This window comes from Mus caroli, chromosome 1 (assembly GCF_900094665.2).
Source record: "Mus caroli chromosome 1, CAROLI_EIJ_v1.1, whole genome shotgun sequence".
Taxonomy (NCBI): Eukaryota; Metazoa; Chordata; class Mammalia; order Rodentia; family Muridae; genus Mus; species Mus caroli.
In genome coordinates this window covers 150,747,638-150,766,518 of record NC_034570.1, presented here as the reverse complement: position 1 = coordinate 150,766,518, position 18,881 = coordinate 150,747,638, and the positions used below count along the sequence as shown (strand labels likewise).

The 18,881-nt window shown below is 43.1% G+C and overlaps 1 protein-coding gene across 1 annotated transcript in view; it reads left to right on the top strand.

Moving 5' to 3' along the window:
• The window catches only part of Tnn (tenascin N), a 67,158-nt gene that overhangs the window by 18,459 nt on the left and 29,818 nt on the right, over positions 1–18,881 (top strand). Inside the window, exons 7-13 of the mRNA XM_021168992.1 lie at positions 4,313–4,576; positions 7,583–7,846; positions 8,563–8,826; positions 11,214–11,477; positions 13,375–13,638; positions 15,527–15,790; positions 17,824–18,087. Coding sequence (XP_021024651.1) covers positions 4,313–4,576; positions 7,583–7,846; positions 8,563–8,826; positions 11,214–11,477; positions 13,375–13,638; positions 15,527–15,790; positions 17,824–18,087 — 1,848 coding nt within the window. The remainder of the gene's footprint in view (positions 1–4,312; positions 4,577–7,582; positions 7,847–8,562; positions 8,827–11,213; positions 11,478–13,374; positions 13,639–15,526; positions 15,791–17,823; positions 18,088–18,881) is intronic.

Here is an 18,881-nt window from a genome sequence, read left to right as displayed (position 1 = left end):
AGGCAGAGGCAGGCGGATTTCTGAGTTCGAGGACAGCCTGGTCTACAAAGTGAGTTCCAGGACAGCCAGGGCTATACAGAGAAACCCTGTCTCGAAGAAAAAAAAAAAAAAAGAAAAGAAAAGGACAAGGCTGATAGATGTCAATGAGGACCGCCAGTGTGCGGCAGGTGGGAAGTTGTAGCTGAAGGAGGCCTCTGGGACCAGGTTGGAGAGAGATCCTGTTTTGTAGATGAGGCTACAGCTGTAGTTCATCTACGATTTGGCCCACCACCACAGCTACTGGAAGATTTTGTTGCATGGAAAAACGACTTAATGTTCCCCACATCCCCTCCTGGCAGACATGGAGGTTTTGGTCTTGCAGGGCTGGCTTCGTGCAATTGTGTAAGTGTGTGGGGTCCATCGGTGGGGTCTACTTCTCATTCTCGGATGCCAGCATCTGACTGCTGTCTTTGTTCCACCCTGTGAATGATCAGGGATCACAGCTCGTGAGGATCCCCCTTTCTAGTCTATGCTGGTAAAGAGCTGAGAGAAAGAGAGTGGGGAAGAAGGCAGACATCACTGAGTTCTAGGCTGGTTCTGTCTGGCAGGACTTCTGTGTTTTAACTTCTCGATCTAGAGTGGCTGTAGATATAGAACTATCTAGATATCTATTTATATTTTAAACGCTAGTGTTCCTTAACTCAGGTCTGGAAGCTCACCCCACAGAAAACCCAATGTTGGGAAGATTAGTTTTTCATGGTTTTTTGTTTTTGTGTTTTTTTTTCCTTCGAGACAGGGTTTCTCTGGGTAGCCCTAGCTGTCTTGGAACTCACTCTGTAGACCAGCCTGGCCTCAAACTCAGAAATCTGCCTGCCTCAGCCTCCCAAGTGCTGGGATTAAAGGCGTGCGCCACCACTGCCCGGCTGGGAAGATTAGTATTACAGTGAAAGAAGTGCTTTATTCATTGGGAGCTTTACTTGAAAATCACCCAGGAGGCGAAAGGACCAGACCAATGAGGGAGAGACACCCCCTCCAATGAAGAAGAGAAAGGCTACTGTCTTTTCTCTGAACAAGCAGAGCTCTTTCAGAAACTCAGGTGCCTCGTCTTTTCATGGTCTCTTGTTTTCAGTGGCATCTGATAGTTTTTTTTTTTCTTTCTATAAACCCTGAAGGAGAAAGAGAGACTTAGCAAGGTCTAGGTCAAGTTAATCCTGCATTATAACTTTAGGCAAAGCATTTCTCAAATGATCAATATCTCTACATGCAGAGCGGAGTAGAATCTGACCCAAAGGTTAAAGCAAAAAAGAGGACAGACACAGAATGAAGGCAGAGATAGCAAAACTTTCCATCCCACATCAATCACCCATCAGACACGTGCACAGAAAAGCAGAGTCAGTGTTCTCAAGAAAGTGTTCCTCAAGTGCTTGAAAAGCAATCTAGGCTACTGTTAGCATTGCAACAATGCACTGGACGCTTTCTACAGCAAAGCAAATGGAAAACTACAGTGTCTCTAGCTAGATTATGTGACTTATGAGGTTAGTGTTTTTTTAAATGACGGGCAAATGATTCTAGAGGGTTTGCTTAGTGTTTTCCTTGGCAACTACTCCATCTCTTCAGTGTTCTGAGGCTGCTGAGGGAACACAAGCTCCAGGGCTGGCCAGGTTGGATCTCTAAGTGCACATAGACAGTTCTGATGCTACCAATCCACTGGCCTGTGCAGAGTGACAAGATGTTGCAGGCTAAGTACTGATAGGGGCAAGGTGCGGGAATGAGAGATACTGCTAGGATGCTGGACTTTGTAGGTGTGGGTGGGTCACTTTGGAGAGGGTGAGAGTCAGGGCTTTCAAGAGCTGGATTGCACTCCTCTCTCTGTGTCTATAATCTTCTCCTTTCATCACTATTGCTGAGACTGAGCTATGGCCTGGGGGTGGGAGTGGGGCTGTGTCAGCATCCCTGCCTAGCAAGCACAGAGACATTGGGGTAAGAGGTCAGAGAGAGAATCCTCTCTGTTGTATACATGTCTTCTTCTGAATGATCTCTTAGAGCCTCCTGTTGGCATTGGGGTTCTGCAGGCTTCTGCATCCAGACACCCCCTCTCTCATTCCATGGAACTCCCTTTGCCCATGAGATGTATCTAGCACCCCAACAGCCCAAGCTGTTTTCTTTCTCTTTAGAATTCTCCCCAAGTTCTAATCAACTACTCCTATGTTATTTCAGGTTGCAGTCGTCTTTCAGAGCATAGTTTATTCCATCTACAATTGTTAATGTTTATCCCACATAGATTGAAGAGATGCCAGTCACATTGGATTGGATCCACCTAAATGACTCCATTTTAACTTTATTATCTTTGAAAAGACCTCAGATGCAAGTTGACAAAGATTGTTAGCGTTGTTGCAGTTGCTAGTATTTATTACTGTCGATCTTACAGAAGTTATCTAACCTGTCTGGGCCTAGCGTATGCGTACTTTTCTAAGAGGGGAAGACTATTAGTTTTCCTAACTTGTGAGGCACCTGGTGAATGCCTTGTGTTTTTACCATGGGATTTGGTAACTAATGTATGAAAAGCACCATGACCCTTGGTATGTGCTTGGTAAATAGCAGTTGACTTACTAAATGAAATATGAACTGCCTCTGGTAATGGAACACATTTCATCTTCTCTTGCAAATAAAACAGTGCCCTTATGTTTGATAAAGGTGCACTGTAGCTAAGGTTGAAAAATGGGACTATGTGAAATTGTAACTTCTCTCTGAAAAATCCTTGGCTGAGAGACCAAGAATAGATTGAGGTGGGTAGGGTGGGAGGAGGAGAATTTAGCTGCCTTAGACCAAGAAGTTGTTTTGTGGCTTTTTTCAGTTAAAAAGTTGTAGATCCATATACAGAGGACATTCTAGGGTCACGTCTTAGCGTTGTTCTGTTTGACATCTTTATCAGTGGCCTTGACGAATGTGTATTGATGGCTTGCTTATAAAATTCTCCAGTGTCTGGAAGATGGACAGAAAAGTGAGCATATTTAGACAAAAGATTAAAATATAAATGGAACTTTAAGAAGGCAAAACTAATGAGTATAACTGTTGGCCAAGGACATTATTAAACATGCATAGATTGGAGATGGTGGGATTTAACATGGAAGTCCTTATTCTTTGATGTCTATCAGAATCACTTAAAAGTTTTGTTTATGTGTTTACTAAATTATTGCATATTTTTAGATAAGGCTTTACTCAGTGGATCAGTCTGGTTTTGAACTTCATGTATAGCCCCGGTTTATCTAGAACTCATGATTCTCCTGCTTCAGACTTCTAAGTGCAGGAATGATGGGCTTGTCTACCACAACCAAGGAGGTGTGTGTTATGTGGTGATTCTTGTTTCTAATCCCAGCGTTCAGAAAGCTGAGTTGAGATACAAGGATTGTGAGTTCAAGCCAGTCTGGGCTATATAGTAAGATTCACTTTTTAAAGAACTCTCATAACTCCCCAAGCATAAAACAAAACCAAAGAACCACAACCAGCCAAACGAACAATAGTCCCTGAAAGAAGCTAAGCGATGCTAGGGCTTACTCTGCACTTCTTGAAGTGGAATCTCTGCTGGTTGTACTTAGCAGGGACCTAGTGTTGGCAGAAATTGAGGAAACCTAGATAGGGGGACTCCTGAGGCCACAGGTACAGGGTGTGTGTCCAGGATACAGTTGGAAAATTGTTTTGAACACCAATGACCTCAACACAGACTGCTGACTGTCTTATTTATTTATAACTGCTGAATGCCATCCTATTCCCTGTCACATACATTGTTGTGGGGTAAATAAGTTAAATTTTTGGCCCTTTTATTTCAGGAAAGAAAGAAGGAAACATTATATAGATAGATGATAAATGCCTGGTCAAGAAACTTTCATTTGAAAGGAGTAGATAGATGAGGTCAGTTTTGATTTCAGGGGAATTGAGAAAAGAAGGGATAACTGTTCTTGAAGAGTTGCTGAGTGGTCTCCTGAAAGGGAGTTAGAGGCAGCCCACCTATACTTATAGTAGACATGTTATGGGAGTTATATTTCACAGAAACTACTATGTCAGTGATAGCATTGATTACTTTCCAGTTTATCAGCTGCACCTAATAGAGTTTCTTCTAATGTAGTCAGTAATCTGAAACTAGAACAGATTTGATTTTTAATCTACCAGGGACCTATTCTCAGTTTAAGATTAAGGCAGAGGCTAGATATTCGCCTGTCATGGTTGAAAGAGAGACTCCTTTGTACTGTTGAGAGACCATTGATCTAGACCTTAAAGTGACTGTGGATTTTACCAGGCAACTTGTTTCTCTAATTTTTGTTTCTTATGTATGAAGAAATTGATGGACCAACCAATGTGGTCACAAATCAGGTGACAGAAGACACAGCATCTGTCTCCTGGGATCCAGTGAGGGCTGACATAGACAAGTATGTGGTACGCTATATCGCCCCTGATGGGGAGACCAAGGAGAAGGCAGTACCGAAGGACCAGAGCAGCACCGTTCTCACAGGCCTGAAGCCAGGAGAGGCCTACAAAGTTTTTGTGTGGGCTGAGAGGGGCAACCAAGGCAGCAAGAAAGCAGACACCAAGGCCCTCACAGGTAACGGGAGAATGGGAGTTAGGTAGGTTTCCTCAGGGTAAGGAGGAAGTTGCTTTTGAAGGTGAAGATCATTACCATTTTGGCATCAGCTCTTTTATTGGTGGGGTTGGAGAATATTTACAAAAGCAATTTTAAAAGAGCGTTATTTTTAAAAATTTTTAATACAATATATTTTGATTTTATTTGATGATATTGTTTTCTCTTCCCATCTACTCTCAGATACCACCTCGCCTCCCTGCTCACCCAACTTCATGTTTTTCTCTTGCTCCAAAAAGCCCCCCCCAAAACAAAACAAAACCTCAAAAATCAAAACAAACTAAAAATATAAACAAAGCACTTCCCCCCCCCCTCTCTCTCTCTCTCTCACACACACACACACACACACACACACACACACACACACGGAGTTTGTTTGTGTTGGTTTCTATTCCTGGGCATAGGGGCTGCTTGGCATATATATGATTGTTCTACCCAGTGACCCTCCATGGGAAAATATATTTCCTATTTCCCAGCAGGTGTGAATTGAAGTTAGCTCCTCCCTTGGGGTGGGACTTTGCATCTATTTTCCATGCTCAGTGCTGAGATTTTATCCTAAAGCAAATTTCAAATGTCACATTTATGATCTTTTCTTTTCTTTTTTTCTACATTTTAACTTCAGATGGAGCTATAAGACTATTTAATAGGAATAGTCATATTTATTTGGGATGAAATTCCATATACATCTGTCTTGGAGTAGAGTAAAATGTTGTAATTTTTACTTTTTAATGACAACTGAAGACTTCGGACCAACAATAAATTTGAATGTTTATCTCAGATTACAGTGGTGATAGAAGTAGTTTGCATGCAGCTAGGAGCTCTCTTTCAGACAAATGGTTTGCATTGGCATCAACATTTGCCAAACGCACGGATACTTCCCTTAAATCTTTAGAAACATAAGATCTCCAACTGCATCTGCTTGGTCTGCTCAGCTCAGGCCTTCAGATGTTCTGAGACATACTGAGACAGAGCATGGCCAGTCTTTGTGTTCAAACACTCTGTTGGTCATCTCTGAATTCACAACAGTCTAATTGGTACCCGCCTGCTCTTCCAAAGCACTTAGTAGGAACTCAGAGGGAAAGGATCCGCTGATTGTGTTTGTACAGTCACTGAATACAGAGAACGTCAGAGAGGCATGCATAGGAATTAGGAATATGGTTTCAGATCCTTGACCATTTAAAATTTAACTCCAGTGTTGCCATTTATTAGCTGAGTGGTGGTGGGTCAATTACTGGTTTATAAAATGGCTCAGGAATGTCTGCACTACAGGAATATGGGGAGGGTTACATAAGTGTCTTAGTTAGGGTTACAATTGCTGTGACGAAACACCATGATCAAAATCAAGTTGGAGAGAAAAAGGTTAATTCAATTTACACTTCCACATCACAGCTCATCATCAAAGGAAGTCAGGACAGGAACTCAAGCAGGGCAGGAACCTGGAGGCAGGAGCTGACAGAGTGGCCACAGAGAAGTGCTGCTTCCTGGCTTGTTCCTCGTGGCTTGCTCAGCCTGCTTGTTTTTTAATAGAATCCAGAATCACCAGCCCAGGGTGGCACCACCCGCAACGAGCTGGGCCCTTTCCCATCAATAGCTAATTAAGAAATGCCCTCCAGCCTTGCCTACAGCTCAGTCTTTTGTGGGCATTCCCTTAATTGGTGCTCCCTCCTCTCAGATGACTTTAGCTTCTGCCAAGTTGACAGGAAACTGTCTAGGTCAGTGAGTGAACTCACTTAAAGCGACGGGTGCACATCACGCTTGTTGCTGTGATAGAACACTGACCAAAACCAATGTGAGGAGGAAAGCATCTGAGAAGGGACCCTGAAGAGAGCCTGCAAGGACAGGTGTGAGCTCACGGGAAAGTCACCTGTGCAAAGGCCTCAGGGATGAGGTCGAGCAGTTGGTAATCTCAAGTGTCCTTTATGGTAGGCAGGTCTGTGAAGTGGTACAATAGTAAGGATGGGGCTGTGACATTAAAGTGTCCCAGGAGTTAGACCCTTTATTGTTCCATAACAGACAACAGCGATATAGCCCCATCTCTGTGCTTCTTAAGGTCAGTTGTCTCATGGGACTACTTGTCACTGCTAGGTCTGGCCTGTGGTGGTGTGCAGGGTGAAGTGCTCTTTCTTTCTGGGAATACTCTTCAGGAGCTGGCCTCTGGAGCGGGGTTATGAAGGCATCATGTTTAGGAATGCCTTTTTGTTTGTACCATACTATTTGGAGTTTTGACTCTAAGGTCTTACATTTTGAGGAAGAAGGGATATCCCATCCCTTATATGCCATTCTTAATGGCAAGCCTTATAAGCACGTACCATGCAGACGTTCATCTATGAGGAAGGCTGGCTCTTTACTTCTTTGTAGAGGGGCAGAGACAGAAACTTAAGTTATGCAGTTTGTCCTAAGTGAGGAACCAAGAAAACCAGAGGCCAGCTTCTATCAGGTTTCATCACACAGATACTCGGGCAGATACTCCTAGGCTCCTTCTCATGAACCCACACCTTCGTACCACCAGTTTAAAGCTCACCCCGTTCACTGGACACAACATAACGTTCTCTGTAGAAAGCACTGACAGCTCCTACTTCGAGAACATTTTTCATCCCCAGAGCGGGGAATAGCAGAGAAGATTATTGAAATATACTTATTTTCAGGTGCAAGGGGTCAGAGAACTGCAAGAGTGCTATGTAATTTATGATAAATTACACATAAATGGCATGTGAAAGCCATTTCTTTAAAGAAAGAAAAGTTTATGGAATTGATCTATTTATTGGCACTGTCTGAATTCTTCCTTTCAGTCGTACTAGCAGTTTATTCTTAGAATACCTGACTTGTCTACTTAGAGCTTTAAGCTCTCTCAATCCCCAGCATATAGCTGACTGTGGAGTTATTTGACATCACTATTTTGGCTATGCCTTTGGCCTTTTAGGAACTAGAGAGCAGTAAAGCTTACCCTCCTCCTTTGTATCTTCCTTAAAGAAATTGACAGTCCAGAAAACCTGGTGACTGACCGGGTGACAGAGAACAGCCTCTCTGTCTCGTGGGACCCAGTGGAGGCTGACATCGACAGGTACGTGGTAAGCTACACTTCCGTGGATGGAGAGACGAAGCAGGTTCCAGTGAGGAAGGACCAGAGGAGCACGGTCCTCACCGGTCTGAGTCCTGGTGTGGAGTACAAAGTTTACGTGTGGGCAGAGAAAGGTGATCGGGAGAGCAAGAAGGCCAACACCAAGGCTCCCACAGGTAAGCAGAGAGAGATGCACCGTTGGAATGAAGTGTGAACGTACGGATTTGAGTGTGCATGGTACCACAGGTTGGGACCTGAGACCAGAGACTACAAGGATGCATGAGAGGTAGCTCAGCCGGTGGCGTGCTTGCGGCACAATCTAAGTCCGATCCTTAGCACAAGCTGGATGTGGGGGTGCACACTTGTGACTCCAGCTCTGGGGAGGCACACAGGTGGGATCCCTGGGGCTCACTGGCCAGCCAGCCTAACCTAGTCAGCTAGCCTCAGGACTCGGTGAGAGGAATAAGATTGCATAGGAGAGATTCTTTTAGCAGACTCGGTGGCAGTGCGTAGAGGGTCTAGTTTTGGAAATACTTGTGACAATACCCTCAGAGTGCTCACCGGAGAGGCAGCCCTTGATACAATGATAAATTAGTTACCCTGACAGTGTGACAGGTGTTTAATTGGCTGTCTTGATGTGCCATATGTTACTATGAAGAGAATATTCCTTCTACATTTTAGGGAGCCCAAAGTCAAGAAAACATGTTAAGTGTATAGCTAGCCCGAGATTGAGATAGAGACCCAGAAACTGCTTCCTCCCTTGACTCCCACCAGAGGCTTGGCGTGGTAAACCATTGCCTTGTGCTGAATGTTCTGGAAGATAAAAAGCAAGATAAGGGGGTGTGTGGCTTCCATTGTTATAGCTTAGACTTCTCAAACATTTTCCTTTCAGACATCGACAGCCCCAAAAACTTGGTGACTGACCAGGTGACAGAGAACACTCTCAGTGTCTCCTGGGACCCTGTTCAGGCCAACATTGACAGGTATATGGTGAGCTACACCTCTGCCGATGGAGAGACGAGAGAGGTCCCAGTGCCTAAGGAGAAGAGCAGTACCGTCCTGACTGGCCTGAGGCCAGGCGTGGAGTACAAGGTCCATGTGTGGGCCCAGAAGGGGACCCAGGAGAGCAGAAAGGCCAACACCAAGGCCCCCACAGGTAATGGGACATGCATTGCGCTGTTCATGAGATGGTAAGGTTGGCTTTTCCCTCTTTGACTTTTGTTGATTAGCGGCAATGATGCTCCCTCAGGAATTGTATACCTCCTTGTCTTACAATGAATGTCTTACACTGTAAGTCTCCAAACCATGGTCTTTACAGACTAATGCTTCCTGCTTACAGCCTCCCCCGCTTGCCTCTTCTTCTGCCTCTGAAGATGATTTGTTATTAGAGCTAAGTGTTTCACTCTGGCAGGAAGCAAATATGAAGGGAGCGCAAGCAACTGTCAGGCGGAGAGAGCCAGCCTTGTAAGGTTGTGATCCACCACCAACTTCTTCTTTTTAAAAATTCCGCGCTTGTTTAGACCCTTCCCGTGAAGTTTGTTCCTGTTTCTGCCCTTCGGATGAGTGCTGTAGGCAGAAATAATTGCAGTGTTTTGTTATCTACAAACAAGCCAGCGACTAGTCCCCCCTGTGTTGACTTTTTTAGTAATGAAAATGTCCATTTCCATGTATGGGTCCATCCTTCATTTGAGTTAGTCGTTTGCATGCTAACTGCATGCCATGGGAAGCGGTACTGCTCAGCTTTTCTTTTGTTTTCCTCCTTGAACGTTAGGTCCCGTTCTTTCAGCTGGCTAACTCTCATTGTTTTCCTTCCTGACCCGTTACCACTCCTTCCTCCTAATCCCCTAACACCCTTCATTTAGTGGTTGGTTGATCAAGGTTGGTTAGCTGAGGACCCCCAAACTGCCCTGATGGTGTCACCTCAACCCTCTAGCTAGTCCTCCAGGACAGCTCCTAACACGACCCCAAGCACTTTCTCTACTGATGTTTAGTTCATGGGAACTGCACCCCCTTGCTCTTTGTGAGAGCATCCTGCCATTTTCTCACTGATGAAGAATTTTAGCCACATGTCAAACACCTGCTGATGTGTTCCCCATGCTTTAGAAAGGGCGTCTCAACCTCAGCACTGCTGACATTTGAGCAGGACAATCCTTTGTTGCAGGGCTCTTCCTTTTGTGTTGGAGAATGCGTAGCACACCCTGTATCTCCCTTCCCTCTGCTGAGTTGTAGCAGTTAGAATGTCTTAGGCATTGCTAATCAACCTGGCTGAAATCTTTTGCTCTATAGCAAACACAGTAAGCTCTTCCAGGGATCGAGGTGAAACAGATTAAAGTTCAGACCTCACCCAAGGTACACAAAGTCTTCTCACATAATTCCATTCTCTGAGTCCTAACATACTGGCCTCTCCAACTTCCTTAATAACTGGTCATGCTTGGTCAGCCAAGGACCTTAAAACTATTGATCCCTCCTTACCTGTGGGCTTCCAGGTGGGAAGTTAGATACCATTTTTCTTGAGGTCATAGCCTAAAGCAACATATGAAATAGAACCTTTGAACAAATGACCTTAGGAAAATGGCGTTTGCAATAAACTTCTTTTAAAAAAAGAAAATATTACTAGTTTATTGATAAAATATATTTTCAATTACTTTCTATTATGTAGTATGGAGGACAAAAATCTCTTGGATTTATAGTGTCAATGAATTGATTTCATCATAGTAATGATAGTTGAAGGTTTGCACATCTACTCGGTGCTAAGAACAGTCCTAGCACGTTATTAACTCATAGGATGTAACACTAGGATGTAACACCTTTATAGGATATAAATCAATATCTCCCATATTCCGTTTTTGTTTCCTCTTCAGAAGAAATTGAGGCATAAGGGCTGGGATGCCTTTTATTAAGTTTTGAATCTCAGGATGAATCTTCTGTGGTCCTGAAGCTGTAAATATTGTTTTTATCTTAGTTGACAAAGTTAACCACACACACATACACACACACACACACACACACACACACACACACACACACCCTTAAACATTTTCTACTTTACAAATGCAGAACAGAGTAAAGCAACTTTCCCAAGTATTAAAACTAAGTTAATAATTGATGAAAATAGATGGACATGTTGAATATTGGTACCTCAAAGTCTATAGAAAAGCCTCTCTATAATCTTAGAGATGAGGAAGCAGAGCTTAGAGACAGGCAGCCGAATTGCCTGAAGCTGGCTACCAACTGGATGATGGCAGAGCTGAGGTGAAGTTCTTGGTCTGCTGACTGGAACCCAAGGGGCTTCCTCTCCCTTAGCTCTGCCTCTGAAGGTAGAACACACTCTTCTTGGATGCAGTATTCATTCTACTGTCCTGTGCTGTCCTCCTGAGGCTCTGAGTTCAGCTGTGGAGACAAGGTCTCTGTCCATGAAGCACTGAAGATGCATATCCAATACGGAAAAACCTTAAGAACTGGAAACTCTCCCAGCCCAGGCCCAGTGGTCTCAGTTTCTGGAGCCTGTTACTAGTATCTATTGATCATCTCTTTCTCTTGTAGATATTGATGGCCCCAAAAACCTGGTGACTGACCAGGTGACCGAGACCACTCTTAGTGTCTCCTGGGACCCAGTGGAGGCTGACATCGATAGGTACATGGTTCGCTACACGTCTCCTGATGGAGAGACCAAGGAGGTGCCTGTGTCAAAGGATAAGAGCAGCACAGTCCTGAGGGGCCTGAGGCCAGGTGTGGAGTACAAGGTGGATGTGTGGGCCCAGAAGGGGGCCCAGGACAGCCGGAAAGCCAACACCAAGGCCCCCACAGGTATGAACATTGTAGCCTGAGCATGTGACATATTTCATGGTAAGCTTTAGGAAGGATTCTTGCTATTCCTTCTTTGCTTCTGGAAGAAATAAATGATCATAGAAGACCAGAGTGGTACACTTTTGTCATAATACCCACACCCTCCCCACATGACATTTACATTTAATCTAGAAATATGGACTCATGCTTTGGTCTTACAAAGGTTAGTGATTGTTCACATCAACATATTGTTCTTCGAATTGTATATTTCCATCACTGTCAAACACTGAAGTATTTCATCTTGAAGATAAAGTGACATCAAGATGCCTATGCTTTAGGGTCTAGGAGCTAAGTGCTTTAGGGAAATGGTGCCTGCTGAGCTTTCCTCGGAACAGGAGAATTTATTGTTCTCTTCGTGAGTAGATTCTCTTGAGTACTGTGTGTGCGTTCCACTTTCACAGTCCTAGAGTTGCAGTACATACCTAGCATACACAACAACAATTGGTAAGTTCAAGGCTTACCCATTTCTGTTTCATTTGCAGAGAATAGTGTTATGAAGATATGTGTGTATGTATAAAATGCAGTCCTTAAAGTATACAGCTCAGCATTTAGTATGACATATTGACAGTGCTGTCCAACAATTAGCACTCTTTAGAACATTGTTGTCACAATAAAGAACATGACATGCATTTCCAGTTATTGCACTTTCTCTTTCCCTTCCCATCAGTAGCAACAGCTGTCTGTTCTAGATTTCTCTGTTCTGCACAGTTGTAATACATGGAGTCACACAGCATGTACTGCTTTCACAGAATAGAGTTTTCCGGTTCATCTGTGTTATAACATATATGGACATTTATTTTTATTAACATTAATATTTCCTTGGATATACACATTTGTTTACTATTTTGTCTCGGTGGCTATTTGTTTTGTTTCCACATTTTAACCATCATGAATAATAACACTGGGGCATTCATTTCTCTTAGGTAGATGTATTAGAAATGGACTGTTAACCCTATGTGTTTAATTTTGAGTTCCTTCCACAGTAATCTCCAAAGCGGCTGTGCCCTTTCATACACCCACAAGCAAAGATCAGGGCAAATGTCTTCATGAGCGTGGTCCTGAGGAGAATTTGTTATTGGTAGAGCAGGAGTTCATGCTCTCATTCCTAGCTAAGAGTCCTCAACCTAGTGGAGTACATGATTTCTATAATTCACATAAAATAGAGATCATAGTGTCTGACTCATGAAATACTCATGAAATATTGTAGCAGCTTACTGTATATGTTTCTAAAATCCACTCTTACAGGTGAGGAGACTGAGGTTTAGTTAGAAGTTGAAGTCTCCAAAGCTGCTGGGCTGGGAATGTTTTCACTATCCTGGGCTACTTCCTTGAGGATCTGAGAGTCTAGTTGTGGAGATAAGATCTCTGTCCATAAATCAACATCAGTATAGGAAATGGGAGAAACAGTAAGAACAAGAATAAATGCTCAGTCCAGCCTTAAAGATGTCTAGTGTATGTGCATGTGCATGTGTATGTGTGTTTAGACCAGTGGTTCTCAACTTTCCTAATTCGGCAACCCTTTAATATATAGTTCCTCATGTGGTGATCCCCACAACCATAAAATTATTTTTGATGCTATTCTAAAACTTAATTTTGCTACTGTTATGAATCATAATGTAAATATCTGTGTTTCCCGGTGTTCTTAGACAACTCCTGTGAAAGGTTGTTCAATCCCCAAGTGGATTGTGATCCGTAGGTTAAGAATCTCCTGTTTAGACAGAGTCTTGTTGGGCAGCCTATACTGATCTCAAATTCATGATCTCATGATCCCAGGCCTCAGCCTTCTGAGTACTGCGACTATAGACGTGAGACACCACACTCAGTTTACTAGTGGTTACTGATCAAGCTTTTCTTTTAGATATTGACAGCCCTAAAAACCTGGTGACTGAGCAGGTGACAGAGAGCACTGCCACCGTGTCCTGGGACCCAGTAGAGGCTGACATCGACAGGTACGTGGTGCGCTACACTTCTGTCGATGGCGAGACCAGGGAATTTCTCGTTGGGAAGGACCAAACAAGCACCATCCTGACAGGCATGAGACCAGGTGTGGAGTATCAGGTCGACGTGTGGGCCCAGAAGGGGACACAGGAAAGCAGGAAGACCAGCACCAAAGCCCCAACAGGTAATGGACAGTGTTCCCTGAGAAGGTAGCAGTTATCATCCCACACCTATGCGAAGTCATGTTTGGGTTTCTTTCGCTGCTATGATGATCAGTGATTTTGAGAGAATCAGGATGGCAGATCACTTTTGTATAGCTTGCACCATCTCTAAGTGCTGGACACATGTCTCTTAATAAGGACCTCATGTTCAGCCTTCCACTTCAGCCTCATAGAGGTTGGTGATGAGCTGTGGATATAACTCAGTAGTGAATGCTTGGATAACATTTTCAAGTCCCTGGGTTTGATCTGCTGGAAAATAAAAGGGCCAACAGTGGCAGGTGACTTCTGCCCAGTGTTCTTTCAACCATGTTTCCCCTTTGTGTTCAGTCTCCAAATATTTCTCTTCATGAAGAGATGGAAAGGAGATGGATGTTAGGCCCTGTGAAGTAAGTACTTTAGGAAAATGGCTTTCACTGTGATCACTTTGGAGCAAGGAGAGGATGTTAATTTTTAGTGACAAATCCTCTCCTGAGTGCTGTGTTTCATTCTGGGGATCACACCATTGCTATTTCATATAACATTTGGTAATCATAAGGCCTTCTCATCTGTGCTTACACATTTTGTCAGAACAATCATATTAGCTGATATTTACATATTGAAACTCACCTTTTAATATGTATGACTTGATTAATTTAGACTACTCACAGAGTTCTGTAACTACTACTACTACTATAGTCTATTCTCACCACTGTAAAGAACTAAGCTCAGACTCACAGCCATTGCCAATCAGTCTCCAACCTTACTACCTCCAATGCTACTAACAATGGCTGCCTGTCTGTATAGTTCTATGTTCTGGACATTGTTTATAATGGATTTATCATCTATATAGCCTCTGGTGAGCTCTCATTCATTTTGGTTTCTTTGTATTATAACACATATCAGTATGTAAATTAGTATTTCACAGTACATGTGAGCACATTTGATTTTCAGTTTGCTCCTTGTTTGATATTTTGATTATTTTAACTTTTAAAAGTCTAAGATGAATAATGTTATAAGGACATTTGTATGTATATTTTTGTGTGTGTGTGTGTGTGTGATGCTAGGGATCAAACCTAGGACCTGGTCCATGCTAGGCCAAATAAATTATTTTGTTAGACTAACAGCATTTCATGTTGTCAGTAGACATCTGACTATAGTCTCATCCTTCTGTGCACAAGAATTTTTTTTGCCATCACTTTTCTTGTTATATAACTAAGAGTGGAATTACAGGATCATTTGGAAATTCTAATTTTAATTTATTAGGCAAAAGTTGAGATAAGATTCTAAATGCTGCCTAGCAACAAATAAGGACTATTTTGTCTGTGCACTTAGTCCTTAGAGGTGTTGGCTACATTGGTAGATCAGGACTGAGTTAGTGTCTTCATTTCAAGTCTGAGAATCCCTCAGTTCCATGAAGTGAGTGGTTTCTGTAAGTCACATAGCTGATACCTCGTGGGTTTCATTTCTCAAGTACTCATGCAGTCCTGAGGTATCTTATAACTTATTAACCCAGGCCCACAAGTACAAATAAGAAAAGTAGTCAGGCTATTACCCAGTTACCCAGGCTGATGGCAGAGCTGGGATAAATTTCTTGGTCTGCTGATTGGAACCCAAGGGCCTTCCTGCCCCTTAGCTCTGCCTCTTAAGGTAGAACACACTCTTCTTGGATGCAATGTTCATTCTACTGTCCTGTGCTGTCCCTCTGAGGCTCTGATTTCAGCTGTGGAGACAAGGTCTCTGTCCATGAAGCACGATGATGCATATCCAATATGGAAAAACCTTAAGAACTGGAAACTCTCCCAGCCCAGGCCCAGTGGTCTCAGTTTCTGGAGCCTGTTACTAGTATCTATTGATCATCTCTTTCTCTTGTAGATATTGATGGCCCCAAAAACCTGGTGACTGACCAGGTGACCGAGACCACTCTTAGTGTCTCCTGGGACCCAGTGGAGGCTGACATCGATAGGTACATGGTTCGCTACACGTCTCCTGATGGAGAGACCAAGGAGGTGCCTGTGTCAAAGGATAAGAGCAGCACAGTCCTGAGGGGCCTGAGGCCAGGTGTGGAGTACAAGGTGGATGTGTGGGCCCAGAAGGGGGCCCAGGACAGCCGGAAAGCCAACACCAAGGCCCCCACAGGTATGAACATTGTAGCCTGAGCATGTGACATATTTCATGGTAAACCTTAGGAAGGATTCTTGCTATTCTTTCTCTGCTCCTGGAAGAGACCAATGATCATAGAAGACCAGAGTGGTACACTTTTGTCATAACACCCACACCCTCCCTCCATGCTATATAACACGTTGGTTCAAAGTAAGGACCCCATATTCTCCTCCTCTTTTGTCTCTTGAAGGTTAATGGTGATTGACACATCCACCCACTGTTTATCAAGATGTGTATTTCCTTTGTGGTCAGTTTCAAAAGGATCCTCTTGAAAAGAAAGAACATATGCTAGGATCTGTGAGCCATATACTTTATTGAAATAAATGACTTTTGCTGTGCTCTCTTTGGAACAGAGAAGGACATTGCTTTCTTAGAAAAGAAGCCCTCTTGAGTACTATGTTTTCTTCTCTGAAGATCCTGTGACTAATTATATCTAAGAACAGCTGATAATTCTAAAGCTTTTCCATCTGTGTTTCCTCTTCATCAAGAATAGCCTCCCCAAGATGGCTTTTCACACTCCAATTCACCCTCTTGAAGAGTCCAGTTCAGGGCATATAGTATTTTCTTGACATAGTCTCAGAATTGCTCAGTGATTGCCATTGTTTCAGTGACATCACCAGCAAGAGGAACCTCCTCCTGTCCATCACCAGCAGCTTCCCATCCCCATTCCTGCAGCCATAAGTAATAAGTGCTGTCTGTCTCTGTGGAGGTCTCTGCTTAAATAAAAAAGTATATTTTTGTTAATTCTTGAGAATTTCATAATGCACACAATGCACTGTGATCATTCCCCACTCTCCCCATCTCCTCCCAAGATAGGATGTTGTCTCTTCTTTCTTTTTTATAACCCACTAAGTCCACTTTATACTACCCATATACTCAGGGATGTGGGGCCATCTGTGGTTGACCTACCACATCCCCAAAGGCCCTTTTCCAGAACCTATAAATTGTCAATAGCCTCTCAGCTGGGGGGCGGGTTCCCTGAGCCCCTGTCCCATTCATGCTGCAGGGAGTTCAAGATTACAGTGGTCTGGTCATCTCCACAGACATGTTTTTGTGCAGGTGCTCTCCAACTCTGACTCTTACAGTCTTACTGTCTCTTCTTCGTCAGTGGTCCCCAAGCTAGAGTGTGTGGGATATAGATGTCACATTTGTGGGTGAGCCCTCCACAGACATTTGTTCTCTGAACTGTGACCAGTTGTCAGTTTCTTCATCAGCTTCTGTCCACTCCACAAAGAAGCCTCTCTGACTTGTTATAGATATATGTCACATTTGATGTGGCCTTTAGTGATTGACTTTTTTCATGAAACACTATTCCTCAGGATCTGTCTCATGTAGCATGAATCCATTCTAAATTTTATCCTTAGTGAGTGTTTCATTGAATGGCCGTATGACAATTTGTTTCTCCATTTGTCACTTGTGAAATTGTGCATTGTGCCATAGCATTTGTCCGAGAGTTTGTTTCCAGGACATAAATGCCTAGGAGTAAAATTTCTGGATCACTCTCTTATTCTGTCCTTTATTTTTCACTATATTACATATGCCAGTATATTTCCATAGTGTTTACCCCACTTTATACATCCATTAGGAGGAAATAAGGGCTTTTTTTCTTTCCTCAGAGGAATTTGCTGAGTTGATAGCACCCCTGTTTTACAATAAAAAAATCCCCAAACCAGTGGAATCTTCGACTTCACCAAGACATATAGAGAGCTGGTGAAGGTAGAATCTGACTCATGAAGTATACACGGAATATTGACCTATCTATCTTATAACCTAGTCCAAGGGTCACATTTATGCAAACGGAAACTGGCTGTGGTGGCCATCCCATTGTCCTATTCTTTCTCTCTGAGGAACCAAGAGTCCAATTGTGGTCTCTGTCTATGAGATCACATAATGAGAGTAGACATATGGGATGGAAAACTCTAAGATCAGGAAACTCAGCCCAAGCACAATGGCTTCAGTCTTTGTGTCTACTCTAGTTAGTGTTTATTGACCAGTGCTTATCCTTTCAGATATTGATAGTCCCAAAAACCTGGCGATCGACCAGGTGACAGAGACCACTCTCAGTGTCTCCTGGGACCCGGTACAGGCTGACATTGACAGGTATGTGGTGCGCTACACCTCTGCTGATGGGGAATCCAAAGAATTCCTGATTGGGAAGGAACAGAGGAGCACAGTCCTGACAGGCCTGAGGCCAGGTGTGGAGTACAAGGTTGAAGTGTGGGCCCAGAAAGGAGCCCGGGAGAGCAAGAAAGCCAACACCGAAGGTCACACAGGTAATGAACAGCATGGGTTAGCAGTATGATGGCTGCCAGGCCAAGCTTAGGGGAAGTCAAGCTTTAATTTCTTCCTGTGATACAGATGGTTATTGATGGGTTTTGGAAGAGCAGCTTTATTTCTTGCATGATCAGTTTCACGTACCATTCCTTACTCCCTGCAACTGGTTTCCTTATGTGCTAGACCAGTGCTTTACAACCTTCCTAGTGCTGCGACCCTTTAATAAAGTTCCTCATGTTGCAGGGGTCTCCAACCATAAAATTATTTTTGTTGCTACTTCATAGATATAATTTTGCTACTGTTAAGAATTATAATATAAATATTTGTTATTTTCCAATGGTCCTAGGTGACCCCTATGAAAGAGTTAAACCTGCAGGTTGAGAACCACTGGGCTGTGTTCTCTCCAAACTGCTCAGCCGAATGGTTTGTGATTTCTCTTCCAAGTGCTTGGGTTTCTTGCCAGAGGTATTATTTTCATGAGTAAGACCGGAAAATGAAAAAAATATCAAAATCTACTTTAAGATTCTAGATTTTACATCTGCTGTCACAAGTAAAGGTTTGCTTCTCTACATCCAAATCATATTTTAATTATAAAACGAATTTGTCACAGTAAGTGATAAGTCCCATGGGAGAGCTCTATTGTCATGCTAATGGACACAAACTTGTTTGCAAAACCAAGGTCTCCAACTTGAATCTCTGTATGTTGCCTGTCGCATGCCTTGCATATAGAGCAAAAGCTTGATAACCTTACTAAATGAACGAGAAATTAGGTTTTTTTTTTTTTTTTTTTTTT